Source organism: Sceloporus undulatus, chromosome 6, assembly GCF_019175285.1.
Source record: "Sceloporus undulatus isolate JIND9_A2432 ecotype Alabama chromosome 6, SceUnd_v1.1, whole genome shotgun sequence".
NCBI classification, from domain to species: domain Eukaryota; kingdom Metazoa; phylum Chordata; class Lepidosauria; order Squamata; family Phrynosomatidae; genus Sceloporus; species Sceloporus undulatus.
Window position 1 is genome coordinate 70357118 of NC_056527.1, and position 21319 is coordinate 70378436.

Below are 21319 nucleotides of genomic sequence, written 5' to 3' on the forward strand. Positions count from 1 at the left end.
CTTTCTATATCTGGTATACTTTCAAGTGATCTATGTAATTCTTGATATGATTAAAACACTTTTTGTTTAGGCTTTAACCTCCCCTTGTTTACACCAATTAAAACCTATTAAGAGATTGTCATACATTATATTGTACTGGAACTGATAATAGATTAGAAGCCTGTATAGAGATGAGCAGTAACTGATGGGTATTTTTTTTGTACTTTACAGTCTTATTTGTTTGTTTGTCTTGTATGTTTTTCTATTTATGTATTTTTATCTTTAATAAACTTTAAAAATAAAAATAAAATACTCTTAAAGGCATAGGTATCAAAGAGTATAGTACAGGAGGACTAAACAGATTGTTATACCAATTGCACCTCAATGTGGTCTCTACCCAGGCCGAACTTAAAACACATTACCCATTTTAGTCTAGAAATCAATTAGAATATTATGATTTTGTGAATGAAGGAATGGAATCAGAGGACATGAGCAGTGGCTGGGTTGAGAGGTCATATATCTGCCTCCAATGGATAGTCCTGGCTCCTTAAAGAGTGTTTGTTTAACAGCTGAAGTAATAGATAATGGAAATGATGTTGGAAAAACTCTTTATTATTGGTGATGTCTTTTGCCCAGTGGTTCTGAACTGGTACCAACTGGAACAGATGCAGTCTTCTCTGGAACTCAGGAACAAAGTAACTTCAACACAGATTTTCACTCAAATGAGGGTTTATTGACTTTAGTTGCTATTTACACATTTCACAGCAGGCTACTATACATCTTTCCCTTTCAGTGTCCATGCTAGAAGGGAAAAAAAACTTGAATATGACATCAGTCTTTGTTCTCTTAAAAGATCAGCTTTCCCACCAAGTGGACACATCTCTTTCCCATGAAGTCACTATGCAACACAACAGTATAACAACAACATGATATGCTTATATTTTGTCTCGGCCATTCGTGCTTGAGCACTTGTTCTTCCAGGCCTAGACTTCCTGGCCTTCAACAGGAACCATTTTAAACTTTAGTTAACCATTGACACATCTGAACATTTTCAGTACAAATAGAAATATATTTTAACAACTGAAACAGAAAATTAGTCTCTACACCTCTCTAATGAAAGTGTCACAAATTGGTCTGTTGACCCAGGCTTGGCTGAAGTAAATCTTCCACCTTTTAACCAAAGGCAGTTCTCTTCATATAAAGAAATGTAAATACACTTAGAGAAAAGATTATTAAACCTCATCCAGTATCACCAAAACACAAATTCCCCTCTTTGTATGGTTTTCTACAAGATCAATGCTTTTAGCTGAGCAAAAAACCAGAAAAATTCTTTAATAGAATGGATGCATTGCAAAAAAAAGTTTCTGGTCTCAAAGCTATTATTGAAACATTAGTTGGACTCATAGTGCTTGGGAGTTCAATGGTAGCCCCTCAGACATGTTTTTCTAGCAACAAAAATGAGGGTAGTGCTACATTGGATGATCATCAAGATGAGGATAAGCCTGAAACAGTCAACCCATCTATAAATTCTGCAAATAAGCAATTAAATGATATCATGGAGGACTGAATCATGAAATGTGAAACCTCACATCAAGTTAGTAAAAATGAACAAGGTGTTTGTACTGGAAAGCAGCCTCTGTTCTTAGTCTAACTCCTGACCCAAGATTTCAGACAATTGATGAGTATCTAGATGGATATACAGACATTGTTCATCCCTTCAAACAAGGAAAATATGATAATATTAGCAAATACTACCTTACAAAGTCCTGATAGAAGATCTACAAATGAGACTTTGGATGGCTCTAGCAGGTTTCCCACCCTCTCTGTAATGCATCATTGACTGAGGGAAATGGCAGAGGGAAGAAGATAATTATCCTATGTACTCCAAAAATGCTGAATAAAATATCTGCTCCTAATTATGGTTTGTATAGAAAGAGATTTTCAAATGAAGGACAAGTGGTCATACATAACTGGCCAGTGAAGAAACCAGGTGGAGCAATGATAGCTGCAAAAGAACATTTAGCAGAAATTCAGTCTACCCTGGGAGCTGCTGTGGATTTAAGTAATGGTGTCTTCTGCAAACATCTGTCCCAGCATGGACAAAGTGGCATAGAATTGACATTTCAGGATCCTGACGTGTGGTGTGAATTCAGATCCCCATCACACATGTTATTTGAACCTAAAATAAACCTTATGAAGGTATTCTAATTCTCCATCTTCTCTATTAAAGAGAGAAAGAAAATGACAATTTAGAAAAAAAAAAACGGGAGTGGAAGGAGATGGAAGAATAAGAGCAATTAGATCCTTCTTTTCATTACATATCCAAATAACATCCACTTAGGATCCTACAGACAAGAAAATAAGAACAAACACACAGAATCTCAAATACAAAATAGAGCACATCTGGCTAGATCAAAACAGCAAGATAGCTTCACTGTATCAAGGTCCTTCTCCAAAATCTTAACAGAGCACCAAAGACCTAATGGCAGAGAATACTGTAGATACAAGGATATTAATCAAAGAACAAATATTGAGCCCTGCAAATCATTTGCTAGAAGCTCCAGCTTACTAGATATAAAGCAAAGAGGGTTCAATATAATTTCCTGTAACCTGGCAGGCCAGGAAAACAAAATGGCAGATAAGGAATTTATTGGAACATTTCAAAAATATGATAAAGTCTGCCTACAAATGACCTGGACACACAAAGATAACCCTCCACACCTCCAGGGTTATGAAGCATTTAGCATGCCAGCTGTAAAGAAATCTAAGAAAGGGTGGTTTGATGTCCTTCACTTCAATAGAACTGGCAGGTGAATCAAGATGATGGACTTTGGTTTGCAAAATAACTATCTTTTAACAATACAAATTAATTCACATACTGGAAAAATCTTTTGCTGTCTACTGTCCTCCTACAAATCGCCAGCTAGTGGCCCGCACAGTATGGAATGATTTAATACTCCTGCTAGAACAGATAAATCAAAATTTTCCCAATGCATTTATTCTAATATTTGGGGACTTCAATGCCCAAATTGGAGCTGCTTCAGAGGTTCTTTTATATCCCATAGGCCTAGAATTAGAAGATATATTTCTAACATCACATACCTCCAAGGATAATAAATACAACCAGCAAGGGTTACAACTTCAAGAATCTATATCCCCACATTATTTATTCTGCATGAGAGCCCTTGGGATATATTGAGGGGCTATTATATGAAGAAACAAGGTGGCAGTGTCTTGATCACATATTATTCTCATCATCATTGTTCCTCTTAGTAAATACTTTTGAAATTCTCAAATGTACTGAAAGTAATTGTTTCCCTTTAATAGTGTCCTTACAACCAATCCTTGAATGAGCAGCATTAACTAAAACTGTAAATTTAACTGGAGAATTGCTAGGGGAGAGGAGGCTGATGTGGTGTATTAGACTGAGTAGCACTATACAGGAGAAATTAAATAGCAACTATTTGGCAAACATGCACCAACTACAGTCCGCCCTTGGCTTACGCGGGGGATCCGTTCCGGACCCCCCTGCGTAAGCCAAATACCACCATGTTCAAGCTCCATTCAAGTTGGAATGGAACACGCTTCCCCTTGCACCCCGCGGGCTCCCATGCAGCTTTCAGCATATTCTGAAAGCCGCGTATAGTGCACCCGCGTATTTTGTGATAAACCAATCAATCATTTAGACATCTACTAACAAATTGTCATAGAACTTAGATCATGTTTAACAACAGTTTCAGACAAAAAAAAAATTCAGCCTACACAATATGGATAGCTTGATACAGAATGTAGGGCAGCCAAAAGAGACTTGACCAAAAAGATAAATTCCGCAAAAACCCATCTGGAAAGAACATGGAAAAGTTTACTAATTGAAGCTGAAATATAAAAGTCTACAAAATCTAAGAAAGCTAATTACATAAAGTGTCAGTGGTAGGTTCTGGAACTTGTAGTAACACAATGGAAGGGAAAAGAGAGGCGTTAAAAATGTAAGAAATACACTGGAAGCTTCTGTCTCTGCCTCCACATGGATTAAATACTTCTTCAATATTTTCTACAGTCAATCAAGCCTTTTGGAAGTGACTAGGATGGATAAAGACTTTTCTGTTCTCCCTGAGTGGCAACCAGTTACTGGCAAAAAAAAAAAAAATGATACAAGTATTGCTTGTTTTCAAGTTGATGATTAAATGGTCTCAAGATCTTAAACATACCATAACCCTAGAACAACGGGAAAAGAACTGCTGTAGGAGGGCTAAGCTTTCTTTAAGCTGCGGCTTTAGAGAAACTCTGACAAGATGCAATTTAGATGGTATTTAATGCCAGCGAAGATTACCAAGATGTATAAAACATCCAATGATAAGTGTTGGAAGTTTGGGAAATCTCTGGGATCATATCTGCATATTTGGTGGGAGTACAGAGTAACAAAAAATATTGGTTAAAAACTCATGAATTAATTGCGGAAATCTTGAGTTGTAAAATGAACTTTGATCCTAAGTTTTATTTATTGAGCATGATGATGAATGATTCCTTAGAGAACAAATATGATAAGCTCTTATTTTATATGTCAACTATGGCTCGCATTTTATTTGCAAAAGACTGGAAGAAGGAATGTCCTGATAGCAAAGAGTGGCTAAACAAACAGTATATTGAAATAGATACGCTTACGTGCTTATTGAGAGGCAAGTCTTGGGAAAGGCAAAAGTCCTACCGGGATCCACTGCTAAAATATCTGCAAAAGAAAGCAGAAAAATTAAGATATATGAAGGTACTATAATTTGTACTGAGATATAGGTATTGAGTACTTGCGGTGCAGCATCCAAATGGTATGTCATCGGTGAGTGCAAGGGCTCCAATGCTGCCCTGGGCACGTCCCTGAAAGAACCTGTTGGAAGTGGGTTCTTTTTATGCCTCATGGAGGCCGCACCATTTGGTTGCTACGGCCTCTGTCCGCCCCTTTCTCCCCATCTGTCGAGCCCCCAAGTTATTATACTTAATATGTTTATGTTTATATGTTTTTCATTGGAGGGGTTGTGGGATATTGTTTCAGGTATGTTTGTAGTATTGTATGTTATTTTTTGTTTGTTTAATAATTTTTTTTAAAAAAAAAGCAGAAAAATATTATTGCCTGTTTCCATAGAAATGTTTTGATTTTGTGTGTTACAGATCAGTAGCTGAAGCCACTGAGGTAGATCTGAATATGAGAGTTGGGCTGCACACAGGAAGGGTCCTTTGTGGTGTCCTGGGTCTTCGCAAATGGCAGTATGACGTCTGGTCAAATGATGTGACTCTTGCTAATGTAATGGAAGCTGGAGGATTGCCTGGGTAAGTCTTTCAGCTACAGGTTATTTATTTATTTGTGGACCACATTAAATACAATAATTGAGCCATTTTTGTCCTTAAATCTCACTCCATCTAAAAACCATTCTCTTGTGTTTTTATAAATTTGCAAGGGAATTCACCAGAGAGTTCATTAAACTAGTACAGCAGTTCTCCTTAGTTACTATTTCACTATTATAAGCCTCAAAATTCTTTTACTTTTAAAAATGACACTTGTTGAACAGATGACTTGGTACTTGTCATCCATGGTTGACCTGCTGAGATGTATAAATGTGCCAAATTTCCAACTAATCCAGTAAATACGGAAAGAGGAACAGCAAAGTTCCTCTTTAAGTTTTAAAATTCTGAAAATGGATGCTTTCAGCCCTTTTTGCCAGTTCTCTGAAAGGGATATCATACATTTCTGTGCCAGTTCTCTGAAAGGAATATCATAATTTTTGTTGAAATGCATTTTGTTCAGTTTTTCATGGGATTAAATATTAAATATGTTGGACAACAGTCTGAGCAGCAGTGCAAAAAACTATTAAGCTTTTATGCTTCATTAAACCCCATAAAATAAAATTTTGGAAAAGTAATGCCATTCTGTGTCCGTTCTTTATTCTGAAATTAGAGTCTTACCAAAACTGATTTTAAAATAGCTTCCCATTGGTTTGCACTGAAAAACAACAAATTGATTAAACTTTTTGTTGTTGATGGATAGCATTTTCAGGAACAATAGCCTGTAGTTGAAGGGTTTATCCACACTATGCCTTTGATAAATAGATGCAGGGATTTGAGGTAGATCCTGTAAGAGAATATCCCATTTACAGCAGAAGATTTCACAGGTTGTGGGAAAGGTTTTGAATTAATCCTGGTCTCTACCCTTCAACATATTCTGGAGATCTAACCATATTAAAAAAAAAACCTTGCAGATGGTAATGCAAAGAGTGTATTGGGGATTCCTGTTTTAGCCTGTGGTATTCAAATGCCTATTTATTTATTTTTTATCCTTAACCCCTTCTCTAGGAAAGTTCATATAACAAAGACCACATTAGAGTGCCTAAATGGTGACTATGAGGTAGAACCAGGGTTTGGCCATGAAAGGAACAGTTTCTTGAAGAAGCATAATATTGAAACCTATTTCATTGTGCCATCTCACCGAAGGAAGGTAGGTGTTTAATCCTGGCTGATAATATAAATAAGGTTTAGGCTGTTGTGATCAGATATTGTGAAATTATAGGCAGCTCGCATATATTTCCATTTGATAGATCTGATAGATTCTCCTCAAATTATATGATCTGAACTGAATGGGAACTGGAAATGCTTGTGCTGAAATATCGTATTAAAAACCAGTACAGTTGGTTTACTTTTCATTGTGAACTGTTGGAATATTAGCGCATTTTAATATTAGAAGTTTTTTGTCAAAAATAAAATGGTGCAAATATGACAACAGAAGCTGTTATTTATTTATAAATACCATTTTTTTTTCTTAGACAAGCAATTTTGAATATACCTTAATGGAAAGTTCTCATGCACCTCACTAAATCAATGGAAGTGATTCAAGTGCATGTTTATACTTTTTCACTGTATTTAAATGTTAACTTGCGCCCTGTAAAGGCCGGCCTGAAAGACTGGCCTGGGGGTGGAGTTGGCGCATCGCGTCCAGATGATGCAAACCTTGACTCTGTCCCAGGGTGCCATGATACTGAGTGCCACTCCACATGGTGTGCGGCATCATGACAGTCCTCCAGTGCTGCATCTATACGATGCAGCCTTGAAGAAGAACCATATAGCCAAGCCACCACAGCCACCACAAGGGTACAAAAAGGAAAGGCCAGACCAGGGCCATGATGTGAGGTTGCCATGGTCCCAATCTGGCTAGGATCAGAAGACACACAGCTAGATCAGAAGACACACAGCACAAGTCACATGCCTGGGTGCCTCATTCTGAACTTAGAGCAAGTGACGCACTGCAGTGGTACTAGGTGATAAAGTGAATGCAGACAGCTGCCTATCGTTACTACAGAGGCCTCCAGATCTTCTGGGAAGATATGGAGCGAAAGGTATTTTTTAAAATAGTCTACAAGGGGGGGAATACCTTGGTTGCAATGCTAAATAGGCCCAGGGTGGCTGTATGCCATGACAGCAAAGGAGGACAAGGCACAGCAAAATGCAGCAAGCTCAGGCTGCAAAGTAGATGGATTTCTTGAAGGGGAATAGCAAACATGGTGTTATTCAATGGAGGTCATTATGGAATTCCTCCTGGACAGAAGGTTGAAATGTAGGCCAAGTGGATGAGGAGGAGAGTGAGGGAGCGCCAGCGTCCAGGGCCTACTCAAGGCCCCAACAACATCTGCCTTCTAGCAGCGGTGGTGGCAGTGAGGAAAGATGTGAGAATACAAAGTCCGCCCCAGCCTTCTTCTTGGTGAATGGCAAAGCGAAGGGTAGGGCTAAGAACTAAAGAAAGAATTTAAAGATGATATTCAAAAGTTTTCAGAAGAAATAAAATAGGTGAATAAAAGAATATCGAAAATTCGTGAAAACACAGAGAAGCTGCAATATAGAACAATCTGGTTAGAAAAAACCCACCAAACAAGATAAAAAATTTAAATCGTTAGTGGAATTAGGTTTTAAGGAGAAAGCTTTAAAACTAAGAGGGCTACAAGAAAATTATAATGAAGACTTAACTGAAAGATTGACCCCGGCCCTAGCACAGTACATAGACTGGACTAATGAACAGCTAGACCTGGAGGTGGACCAAATGTACAGGGTCAGCTACTGGATATCAACCAACAATTAATTTTGTGTAGAAAAGAGTAAGAGACTTAATCTTAGATACGAGTTGCAAGGAAATATATATATATATATATATATATATATATATATATATATATGATCAAGAAATTAAGATATACAAGGAAATTCCCTCATCAATATTACAGAAAAGGGAGGGTTACAATATGTTGACCCAGTACAGTAGAGTCTCGATTATCTGACTCTTGGTAATCAGACATTCCAGATTATCCGACGTTGGATAGGCCAGTGGGCGTGGCTTGGAACCCTTGCCACGCCCCCAGCCGGAAAGGGTCCAAGCAAAATTTTTTTTGCAATTTTAAGCCTACCTTGCCTTCATTTCCTCCTCCTCCAATTCTTCTTCGGCCCTCGGAGCTCCCTTCCATCCAGGTGCCAGGCTTGGGCCTCCCTTGGCTGGAAGGAAGACCTGGAAGGAAGAGAGCTCTGAGGGCAGCTTTTCAGTCAGTGGGTCCCAGAGCCCCCTCCAGGAATGGGGACTCCGGAGTGCTGCCCTCGGAGCTCCCATCCATCCAGGTGCCAGGCTTAAGCCTCCCTTGGCTGGAAGGAAGACCTGGAAGGAAGAGAGCTCTGAGGGCAACGCTACCAAGTTCTCATTCCTGGCAGTGCTCTGGGGCCTGGCTGGGTGTGCAGGGAGCCTCAGCAGGTCTGGAGCTGAAATGGACCATGAGATCATCCAGCCGGGTCCCAGAGCTCCTTCCAGGAATGAGCACTTGGCAGTGCTGCCCTCAGAGCTCTCTTCCTTCCGGGTCCCTTCCTTCTAGCAAGGGAGACCCAAGCCTGGCACCTGGCTGGAAGGCAGCTCCGACAGCAGCGCTTCTGAGTCCCCATTCCTGGAGGGGGCTCTGCAGCACAGCTGGATGACCTCACGGTCCATTTCAGCTCCAGACCCGCTGAGGCTTCCCTGGTTACCCAGCCAGGCCCCAGAGCACCACCAGGAATGAGCACTTGGCAGTGCTGCCCTCAGAGCTCTCTTCCTTCCAGGTCTTCCTTCCAGCCAAGGGAGGCTTAAGCCTGGCACCTGGATGGAAGGGAGCTCTGAGGGCCATGCTCCTGAGTCCCCATGCCCTTGGAGCTCCCTTCCATCCAGGTGCAAGGCTTGGGACTCCCTTGGCTGGAAGGAAGACCTGGTAGGAAGAGAGCTCCGAGGGCAGCTTTTCAGTCAGTGGGCCCCAGAGCCCCCTCCAGGAATGGGGACTCCGGAGTGCTGCCCTCAGAGTTCCCATCCATCCAGGTGCCAAGCTTAAGCCTCCCTTGGCTGGAAGGAAGACCTGGAAGGAAGAGAGCTCTGAGGGCAGCGCTGCCAAGTGCTCATTCCTGGAGGTGCTCTGGCCTCAGATCACCCCCAGGAAGGGTCACTTGGCAGCACTGCCCTCGGAGCTTCCTCCCAGGCTTTCTTTCCAGCCCAGGGAGGCCCAAGCCTTGTGGTTCCTGCTGCCCCAGCATTAGGCCTGGGCGAGTGCGTGACCACTGGGGCAGAGTTGGAGGCACTCGCCCAGGCCTGACGTTGCTGGAAGCAAGGGATCTGGATGAAAGCTCCGAGAGAGGCACTCCGGAGTCCCCATTACTGGGGGCGCTCAGGGGCCCGGCTGGATGACCTCGCGGTCCATTTCGGCTCCGGACCTGTTGAGGCTCCGCTGCCTGCCCTCCAGGCTTGTGATAGAAGGGCGAAGAAGAGTTGGAGGAGGAGTAAAGGAAGGCTTTGGGTGGCTGGGGTGGGGAGAAGCCCCTTCTCTGGGCTATGCCTCCTCCTCCTCTCTACTGCTGCCTCTTCTTCCTCCCTCTTCCTTTTCCCACTCCCACCTCTACCTCCGCATTTTCCTCCTCCTCCTCCTCCCTTTTGCTGCGCTGCTTGTGTTCCTTTCTCCTGATTGGAAGGCTTTTCATAGTGATTGCTAGGCTTTTCCTATGACCCTCCAGATTATCCGACATTTCGGCTATCCGACCTAAGGAACCGCTAGTTTGCATCGGATAATCAAGACTCTACTGTATTTAAAAAGAGAAGGAATAAGATACAAATGAGGTAGAATAGAAGGCCTCAAGGGGGAAAATATATAATAGATCCACAAGAGAAAGCTTCCAAGTTTTTTAAGGATAATGAAGATGTAAAAGTACGGCAATGTACTAAAGAGGATGAAGTCTCTCTATAAGAGAAAGTAGAGAGAAGCTTAAAAATGAAAATGAGATTAGAAAACAGAAAGTACAGGGATAAGAAGAACAGGGGTGGGGTGGGACTAGGCGAAAAATCAATTCCAGGGACATACTACAACAAAAAACAAGATAATCTAGAGGAAGCAAGAGGGTGAGATGAAGAAAGTAAAGGGAAATCAGGAGAGGATAATACAGAGGAGACAGAAGCAGAATCCAAACAAGAAGTAACAAAGAGTATTAAAAGAGTAAAAAAAAAAAAGAAAAAGAAAAACAGGGAAGGAAAAATGACATACAAGAAGAATCACAAAAAAAGAAAAAAGGAAGGAAACAAACTATAAGAAAAAACATAAGAAGAAGAACTTAGAATCAGAAAAGACCAAATAAATAATAATAGATGATACAAATGATTATTTCTTGGAATGTCAATGGATTAAACTCTATAATTAAAAGAAATAAAATGTTCCATAATTTAACAAAACTGAAGGCACAAATAATATGTATACAGGAAACTCATATTAAAAGAAAAGATCTAAGAGTTTTGGAAAATAAAAAATTAGGTAAAATCTTTACAGCTTCAAGCAAAACAAGCAAAAACAGAGGAGTGGCAACGTATATAGATAGTAATATAGAAGCAAGAGAAATTTTTAAGGATTATGAAGGCCACTTTGTTGCAACTGAAACTACAATACAGGGAGAACAAACCTTAATAATAAATCTATATGCACTACAAGAAAAAAATATAAAGAATTACATGCTAAAATAAAAGACTACAACTATGAAAGAATAATTATGGCAGGCGACTGGAATGGTGTACTTAATACAAAAGAAGATAGATCAAGGCAACAATACAAAAATCATAAAGGAAAATTACCGAATTCGGCATTCGAGTTAATACGAGATTTAGATTTGATTGATATGTGGAGAATTATGCACGAAAGAAGTAAGGATTATACCTTCTATACTAACAGATTGAAATCAAGGTCAAGGACAGATTTGATAGTGGTATCTAAATCAATATGTAAAGATATAATCAAAGCTGAGATCTCTCCGATGATAATGTCAGACCAATAATGTATCAATAATGAGACAAAAGATAAAAGAATTCTCGTGGAGATTGAAGAACTACTTACTGGAGGACAAAACAGTAGTCAAAGAAATTAAGCAAGGAATAAGATCATATTCCCAAGAAAATATTAATGAGATACCGATGCATGTAATTTGGAACGCTAGCAAAGAGATATTTAAGTCTATTAATACAACAGGAATGCATAAAGAAGAAACAGAAGAAGTAAAAAGAGAAAGAATTAATAGAACAACTTAAAAAGAAGGAATAGGATGTTAAAAGCAAGCCTAATATAAATGTTACTACTGATTCCTTTTGTGTTCTCATTTTCTTCCATTTTTCTTCCTTTCTGAATTATTTGTTCAAATTGTGTGTGCTTTTTCTTTTCTACATTCCTTTTCCTCCAGTTTTTAATCCATTGTTCTATTTGCATATAATGAAACCATTAGTTTTTTCTTTTTCTATCCAATCTTCTAATCTGTCTATTTTCCTTTTCTTTAATTCCTTATCTAACAATCTTCTCAAGTTCTTTGGAAATTTCTTTTCCATTATTATTTGTGTTATTATTAAATCTTCATTCATTAACTCTTTTTTATATTTATACCATATTTCTAATATATTTTTCATAAGAAGACAAAGAGCCCTCCTCCAACCACCATCTTGAGGGGAGAGGCCTAGCATTTTTTTTTGTATTGTATCGCATATTTTACTGTACACCGCTATGATCAGTGTGGAATAGCGGTCTATTAAAAATTATTGATTTTATTATTATTAATATTATGATTATTTAATTTTATTGGGTTCCAATAATTTTAAGTTTCTTTCCAATAAACTCCTTTAAAAAATTCCATATTCTCCTATCTATCCCTCTTTATCACCTAACCATTCGAAATAAAATAAAAAAAAAAAAAAAATCTTAAAAACTAAATCTAAAACTTTCGAAACAGCTAAAATCCCCCCAACAGACCGGACTATCACATAGCGCAATTGATAGCTCATAATAGCGTCTTATATTTGGAAGGCTAACCCTCCCTCTCTTTGTGCTTTATACAAAAATTGTTTGTTTAATCTCGTTCTTTTCCCTCCATTACAAAATATATTCATCAATTGTTGCCATTCATTCAATTCAGTTTCCGACACTTTTAATGGTATCATTCTACATAAAAAAAATTAATTTTGGTAATATTTTCATCTTAATTAATGCTATTCTTCTAAACCAAGATAGTTGGATTTTCTTGTATTCTACCAGTTTTTTCTCCACTTCTTTCCTTAATACTACCAAATTCTTACTTTCCATTTCCTTTAAATTTTTAGTTATATTTATTCCTAAATTTTTTATACTACTTCTTAATCTTATGTCTAAGCTTTTTTGTTTTATAAATTCAGATTCCCCTTCTTTTGTATAATTAAATATCATTTCTGATTTATTCCAATTAGTCTGCAACCGTCAATTCACCACATATCTTTAAATGTTTTCTGAATCTATCCAATAAATCTTTAATAGTTAATAGTGTATCATTGGCAAATAAACTAATGTTATGGGTTTTTTAAAGTCCTATGCCTTCTAAACTATTATCATTCCTTATAACATTCGCTAACATCTCTATAACCATTGCAAATAATATTGGTGATAATGGACATCCTTGTCTTGTACCTCTTGTCACTCTTATTTCACTTGTTATCCCATCATTTAGCATTACTTTTACTGAATAATCAAAATATAATTGATCTATTAATCCTCTTATTCTATCTCCCATTCCAAATCTTTTCATAATTATTTTTAATGTTGGCCATTCCACACCATCAAACACTTTGAATATATCTAATGCTAAAATCACTGCTCTTATTTTTTCTCTCTCCTGTTACATGTATTTTATTCAATACTCTTCCTACTAAATTAGACACTTGTCTTCCTTTCACAAATCCACATTAATCCTTTCCTATATATTTGTACATACATTTATTCAGTCTATTTGCTATTATTGCTGATAAAATCTAGGCAATCTTGATTTATTAATGATGTGGGCCTTTATGAGCCTGGGTCTGTTAAATCTTTTTCTATGTTTGGTATCAAGATTATTAATGATTGGTGCCATGATGCTGGTATCTTATCCCCATTTATTATTCCATTATATAATTCTAACAATTTTGGAATTAACATCTTTTCAAACACTTTATAATATTCTGGTCCCAATCCATCCATTCCCGGAGCTTTCCCATTTTTCAGTTTCTTTATTACCTCCATTATCTCTACCTTCTCAATGGGTTGCTCCAGTAACTCTTTATCTTCTTCCTCTAATTTTTGCCCCCAATTTTCTTCCACATACTTCTCTATTTTATCCAAATTATTCTCTCCTGTCTGATATAATTCCTTATAAAATTCTTCAAAAATTTTTAATTTTTCTTTCATCAATCTACATGTTTTACCAGATTTATCTCTAATCGTGTTTATCATACTTTCCATTTTCTTCTGTGTGGATCTGTCCAACATTTTTGAGTTTCTATTTCTATATTCAAAAAATTATCTTCTTAAATAGATCAAATTTTCTTGTACTTCATTTATTTCCATCTTATCCAATTTTTCCCTTTTTGCTCTTAATTCTGCATATATCTGTTTAGCTCTATTAACTATATATCTATTTTCCAATACTTCTGTATCCTTTTCTAATTTCCTCATTCTTTCTTCTTGTCTTTTCTTAAGATTCTATGTTTCTTTTATACATATTCTTCTTGTGACTGCTTTCATAGTGTCTCATAACAACTCTTTTGTCACATCTTTATCATTTATATCCCATATTTCTTGCCATTCTTTTCCATTTTTTTCTACAATTTCCTTATAATTCAATATCTTAGTATTTAACCTCCATCTTTTTACTTGTTCATAATCCTTTTTAACAACTATTTCTACATTCACCAAGGCATGGTCTGTTACGTTTATATTTGTTATTTCTGAATTTAAAACTTTATTTATCAAGTTTTTTGATACAAAAATATAATCTATTCTTGTATATGTCTTATGTACAGCAGAATAATATGTATATTTTACTTCATCTCCTTTTACTAATCTCCATACATCTTTTATCCTATCTATTTGCATATTAAAATCACCTGCCAATACCACATATTGTTCTTGTAACTTTTCCACTTTTTTAAATACTTTTTCATAAAATTCTTCCTGTTTTTCATTTGGGGCATATACATTTGCCAATACATATGTATCTTCCCCTAATTCCCCTTGTATTATTATGTATCTTTCATCATCATCTTTTAATACCTTTTTTATTACATAATTAATTTTTTTTGCAATTATTATTGTTACCTCTCTTGATTTAGAATTTCCAAATGTTTTCTCATAATCCCTTGCCCAATTCAATTTCAATTCATTTTGTCCCTCCTTCTGTTGGTGTGTTTCTAGTAAAAAAAAAATCAAATCTTGTAAAAAAATCAAACCTTCTTTAATAATGCTTCAATCTTTCTTTGTTTAACCACCAAACCAAGACCTTCGGTGTTTAAGGTTGAAATTTTCAGTTTATTTGACATAATCCAATGTATTTCTATTTCTAATGACTCCAGTTAGTGTTCCCCATACCCAAATCCCATCCCCTATCCCCCCTTTCATCCCCCCTTCCTCCCCATAGCCAATTCACCTCCTTACTTCCATTCACTAGGGCACTTTGCCCTAGCCTCGGTTGCCAAAGCTACCCATGTGGGGAGCGGTAGGGAAGACATCCAAAGGCCCAAAACTGTCCACCCCCTGAGTGCTCATGAATATAAAACTTACCTTTTATTTGATTGTAGTAATTTTATCTTCCATCTACAAAATTCCAGCTCATCTGACCGATCCCAAAATTTCTTCTTCTCCAGTTGCTCCCACCATTTCTCCAACTCCTCCAGATGCTATCCCATTCTCTCCAACTGCTTTTCTTCCAGAAGTTTTCCCAGGTCCCCCAGGCCTTTTTCCTTCTTTCTTATTTGCCCCCAATTCTTTCAATAACTGCAATCCTTGCTCCACAGAGTCAATCCTGTATCTTCTTCCTGCCCATTGAAATTTTAAAGACACTGGTGCCCCCACGCAACTGGCTTCATCGATGTTCTCCACATTTTCGTCTGTGGGCAGTAATCATTATATAGTTCCACTTTAGCTTCTCCAAATCTTAATTTCTCTGGGTTTTTCCTCATCATATTCATCAGTTCTTCCTTCTTGTTATAATTAGTCACTCTCACAATCACATCCCTTGGTGTTATTCTGTTTTCCCTCGATGGTATATGATGAATCCTCTCTAAATCAGCTTCAGTCCAATTAAGAGTTGGGGAAATCTGTTGTAGCCATTTTAATATTTCCATTTTCAAATCAGTTTTCCAATCTCCCTTTCCAGCTTCTGGTATATATTTAATAATGAAATTTGTTCTTTTTTGATAGTCTTGTATATATACAGGTCTTTTATCCATCTCAGTAAGCTTTTCTTTATTTCGCTGTATTTCCCCCTGATGAGTTTTGTGAGTAGTTTTACATTCTTTATTATCCAATTTTAATATTTGGACATCTTGTTGGATTTGTTTAATACTTTCCTGTTGATTCCTAAATTTTTCATCTGAACTTTTCCTTTCAAGTTCCATCTGTCGTTGAAATTGCTTTGTCATAGCCTCCCTCTCCCCCTTTATTGCCTCCCAAAAAACTTGTTTTTCCTTCTCCCTTTGATTTTCCATCATTTTTGTAAATTTCCTCATCATTTCTTCACAATCCATCATTTTTGCATTTGTTTCTGTTTCTTCTTTTCCCTCTTTCCCTCCTCTTGCCTCAAAATGGCTGTAGAATGATTAAGTTCCTGTATATCCTTTAAAGGGGGGCTGCTTTTTTGGACTTCGTATCTTAAAAATGATGACAAATTTCCAGTTGATGAATAAAATCAAATATCTGGGAATAAACCTGACAAACAATAAGTCAGAACTTTATAAGAATAATTATATAATGGTGTGGAAAGCCATTAAATTGGATTTATTAAGGTGGAAGAGACAACACTTGTCACTTTTGGGGAGAATAGCCACAATACAAATGATTGTTCTGCCCGGAATGATGTTTTTGTTTCAGACATTACCTATTATAACCAATAATAAAAGACTTATACAACTTTTTATGGCTAGGAAAGAAAACTAGAATAAGATACAAAGTAATGCAAGATCGAAAGGAAAGAGAAGGTTTGGGGTTACCCAACCTAGAATTATATCATAATGACATGGCTAAGAGAGTGGATCTCATTAGAAAATGTCAAATTGTTGGAAATGGAAAGTAGCAGTATAAACCTAAGTTGGCACGCCTACCTCTGTTATGGAACTGATAAATGCGTACATCAAAGACTTTAGACAACATTTTATAAGGAAAGCTTTGCTAACCAACTAGAATAAATATAAGAAACATCTTTACAGGCAAATTCCAAGGTGGACGTCTACGCAAGAAGCTTTTCCTAAAGAAGAAAAAGAAGGAATAGGAAAATGGTGGAGATACGAAGAAATTTTAGTAAGTTTAGGAGGAACAGAAAAACTAAAAGCAAAAGAAGAAATTTTGAATGAAGACCAAAAGCTAAATTGGCTAAAATACTGGCAAATAAAAGAAGATTACAAAAGAGATATGGCAGAACAAGATATAGAAAGAGAAACTATGGATTTTTTGTAGGTTTTCCAGGCTAGGTGGCCATGTTCCAGAAAAGTTTCTTCCTGACGTTTCGCCAGCATCTGTGGCTGGTATCTTCAGAGAAACTATGGACTTTGACAGAATAATTAAGGGAGACAGAAGACAATTAATTAAGAAAATTTACAAATTTTTGTAAGATTTAGAGTTAATTGAGGAAACGGTTAAAATGAACATGATTAAATAGGCATAAAATATAGGGAGGGAAATACCTCTTGAGAGGTTTGGAAGAGAAATTTACATTTTACAAAATGTAGTAACCTAAAAGAGAATTATTACAAACTTTTCTTCAGATGGTATATGAACCCAACCAGGTTGGCCAAAATAGGTAAACATGGGAATAAGAACTGTTGGAAATGTAAAGGAAAAGTGGGATCCTTATATCACAAGTGGTGGCAATGCAGTAAAGGGGGAAAAAAATGGAAATCAATACCTAGGAATATTACATTCACACTTTATAAGAAGATACCGTTAAGACCTGAACTTTTTTTATTGAACATAACAGATATAATTTCTGACAAATTTCTGAACACTGCCACCCGATTGTGTTTTGCGAAATATTGGAAGTCTACCATAATACCTACAGAAGATGAATGGATCCTAAAATTAAACGATTTAGCTATTTTAGATACGTTAACTATGTATGACAGTTATAGAATATCTCAACAATATGATGAAAAATGAGAAAAGACAGCAAAATTAAGGGAGAAAAGATTATAGATTGGGAAATACTGATTTAGTTCAAATTTCTTTATGGACTTAAACAGAGTTTGTTTTTCTTTCCCAGTGTACTACCAGCATTACTATGGAAACCTGGAAAATCAAATGAATTACGCTGTATTTGAAGTTGATTAAAATAATAAATAAATAAATAAATAAAATGTAGGCCACATGCTGGAAAAGGAGGATGTCTAATCCCCCTGAATGGGCTGTTCATCCAGATTGTTCATACCAGAACTAGGATTTGGGCCATGTACCACCCAGACTCCTTGCCAAGAGGATGGTGGGAGAACTTTTTATTTTACCCATGCAGATGGGCTTTAGAGAAATTCCTCCAAGACTCTGGAAAGAGATCCCAAAGGAAGTACACTAATGTATCTCCATTTATGTTTCTATAAGCAATGCAGAGTGAACCTTTTAGATTCGGAAAAGAGATCCCAAAGGAAGTACATTTATGCATCTCCATTTATTCTTATGTAAGGAATGCATAGTGTTAGTTTTAGAGTTGTTCTTGGTATAAAAAATGCAGTATCCATGTCAATCAAATTCTGATTCACTTCAGATTTATTTTAATATTATCCTTGCTTTTGGATTTGTAATTATGTCATAAATCTTTGAAGGATTGTTTCTATGTTTGTAATGGGATTTTCAGCACCTTTGAGACTGAGAGAAAGAATTTGATATACATGTGAATATAAATTCTGCATTGAAGGTAGGAAAAGGTGGGATATACACAAGTTAACTTATCTTCCTTAACACTAAGCCATTCACAAAATTATCTGCTGTGCAATGAGACCAGATTTATTGCTTGCCCAGAGCCTCAGATTCATAGCGAGTTGCTACAGAAGACAGTCTTCCACAGTGGATACAGATACTGTGTGGTGACATAATATGGTCTGTCTGCAATTCTTTTTTATATGAAACCATTGTATGTGCGGGGGTGGGGTGGACTACTAGGACATAACTTAGCAAATGTGTGTTCACAAAGCCATATTTAAGGAGCAAATATTGATGCAGGGAATGCACAATTAATAAGGAGAATAAGCAGATAGGAAGTGGATGCTTAACTCTTCTCACATTCATTAATATTCTCCTCCTAACATATCAGTCAGGATGACACATGGCCCAATGAACTCTCCTGATAACCACTTCAGCGCTGTATCCACCCTTAAACAAACTTTAAAAAAACTCCCCTTTTGCTTCAGATCTTCCCAGAAAATACAGAACCCTCCAGAAAAATGTATACTGCTGTGCTGCCCACTACTGCCACTGCTTGCACAGGTCACTCTTTGAGGTCAGAACATGGTGCCCAGCAATGTGATCAATACTGACCACCTTGTTTTCAGCCTCAGAGGGAGTGACTAATGCTACTGATAGTGAGCAGCACAGCTGGATGTGCATGTAAGCAGCTGCCCAGGTTCACACTGGAGTGCCCAGGTAACAGTGGGACTTTGGGCCAGAGTATTCCAGGCTGCTCCTAGAGTATTCAAGCCCATACAGACATGGCCTCCAGTGCCGTTTGACAACACTCGAACTGTCATGGCTCCATCCTACAGACTCTCGGGATTTGTAATTTTCTGAGGAAGTAGTACTCCGGCAGTGAAGGCTAAAAAAAACTCATAAAAGTATATGTTGATTTTAGTAAGGCTTTTGACAGGGTTCCATTGGAGTGTAGTGGAGTCTTCTTCCTTAGAGGTCTTTAAACAGAGGCTGGATGGCCATCTGTTGGGGATGCTTTGATTTAGATTTCCTTCATGGTAGGGATGGCCCTTGTGATCTCTTCCAACACTATGATTCTATGAAAGCTTTTATATGAATGCATGCATTTAAAATGACAGTTGCCAAAATGGACTGATCTTTCTGTACACATGTGAAATCTTTATATCAGGGAGAGAACTGTAGGCCAGTCTTCACCCTGACATGCTAATTTTTAATTTATGTGGAAAAAGTTCTTTACATGAGGACAGTTCACCTAACTCCCAGATACTTTATTGATATATTTATCATATGCATTCTCTGAATCCAGGCTGTGGTGGAGAATATACACATAGCTTGCACTCTCACAGCATAAAAGTTAATATAAACCTCTCCATTATTGTGTCAGTGTCTGCTTTGTTGAAGTGACGGATGTTACTGTACTAGTTGCCTAACAGCATTAGATCTTTACTATGAAGCTGCAAAGCTGGCAAGGAAAAAATGTTTCATGGTTTTTTCTTGTACATTGGTTGGCTCTTCCACTGGGCCTGCAGATCAGTCATTATGTTACTTGCTAGCACATACCAGTGTAATGAGGATTTCCATGGCCATTGTGTACTTGCATGCTTTTATCATTCCTCTGCAACTTTTCTAGGTAATATCATTTTTATCATCGTTCAACCCTACCACACTCACTCTGGGAAACTTAATGTAAGGGGAAAGAAAGTTGGAAAAACACAAGGAACATAGGAAATGGGACAACAGGAGAAGCCTAAATCATTCTTCATTTCTCTTTTACAAGATGCAAGAGCCGTCGTTTTCACATTCACATTATTTGCTAGATTAATATTGCATTACTTCCCCCTGAGACACTGAATGCTGAAATGTGGCCACATTTCTTTATTCTCTGTGCCTTATTCTTTTTGACATTAGTGTGAATTGGCTTCAGCAAGACACTAAGAAGAATGAAAATCAATATTAGCAGCAACAGAGTATTAGCAATATGTTTCATTTCACAGGTAAAATGTTCTCGTTTTGAATTTAAATAATACACCCCACTTTCTCATAATCTAATCTGACAGCATGTACTGTAATATATGAAAGCAAGAGCTTTTCCTATACCATTTACACTTCCAAATGAGGACAGATTCTAAAATATTCACAACGTTTAAATCTTTTATTTGATGCCTGTTAGCATCCAGACTCCAGAGAGGGAGCACATCATTATTAATCTTGGTTGGTCTATAAGCAATTTCAAGAAAGGCTTGGATGAAGTAGGCACTTAGTCCTCATTCTGATATTTCTTTTACCAGCAGTTATTTTGGTGGATGCTAATATTAAGATGGAGCCTAGCCAGCATGTATAATATAAAAGCCATGAGATTAGGCACCTCAAGTCCTAAAAGCAGTTTTACATTATTTTACCTAACATGAAGTAATAATGCATGCCTTCCACCCCAAACTAATGTGTCAGACTACTGTTAGAATATGAACAGTAAAAGCCATTAGATACTGAGAAACTAGAAATGTAAAAACATTTATAATTATGTATTTACTGGTTAAAAAAAGACTGGTTTCTTGACAATTGGAGGGGATGCTGTAACATCATTGCTTCAGATGATAATAAATGCATCCCTTAGAGAGGGGAAATTTCCATCAACATTTAAACATGCAGACCCCCTGATAAGGAATAAGTATAGGCCAGTCTCTTTATTACCATTTTTGGACAAGGTGATCAAGAGGGCAGTCGCCTTCCAACTCCAGGCTGTCTTGGATGAAGCCGATTATCTGGACCCATTTCAAACTGGCTTTAGGGCGGGATACGGAGTTGAGACTGTCATGGTTGCCCTAGTTGATTATCTCCATTTGGGCATTGACAGGGGAAGTGTGACCCTGTTGGTG

The 21319-nt window shown here is 37.3% G+C and overlaps 1 protein-coding gene across 1 annotated transcript in view; it reads left to right on the forward strand.

The window, feature by feature from the left end:
- The window catches only part of LOC121933610 (adenylate cyclase type 1-like), a 278499-nt gene that overhangs the window by 114243 nt on the left and 142937 nt on the right, over positions 1-21319 (forward strand). Inside the window, exons 8-9 of the mRNA XM_042473590.1 lie at positions 5140-5298; positions 6319-6460. Coding sequence (XP_042329524.1) covers positions 5140-5298; positions 6319-6460 — 301 coding nt within the window. The remainder of the gene's footprint in view (positions 1-5139; positions 5299-6318; positions 6461-21319) is intronic.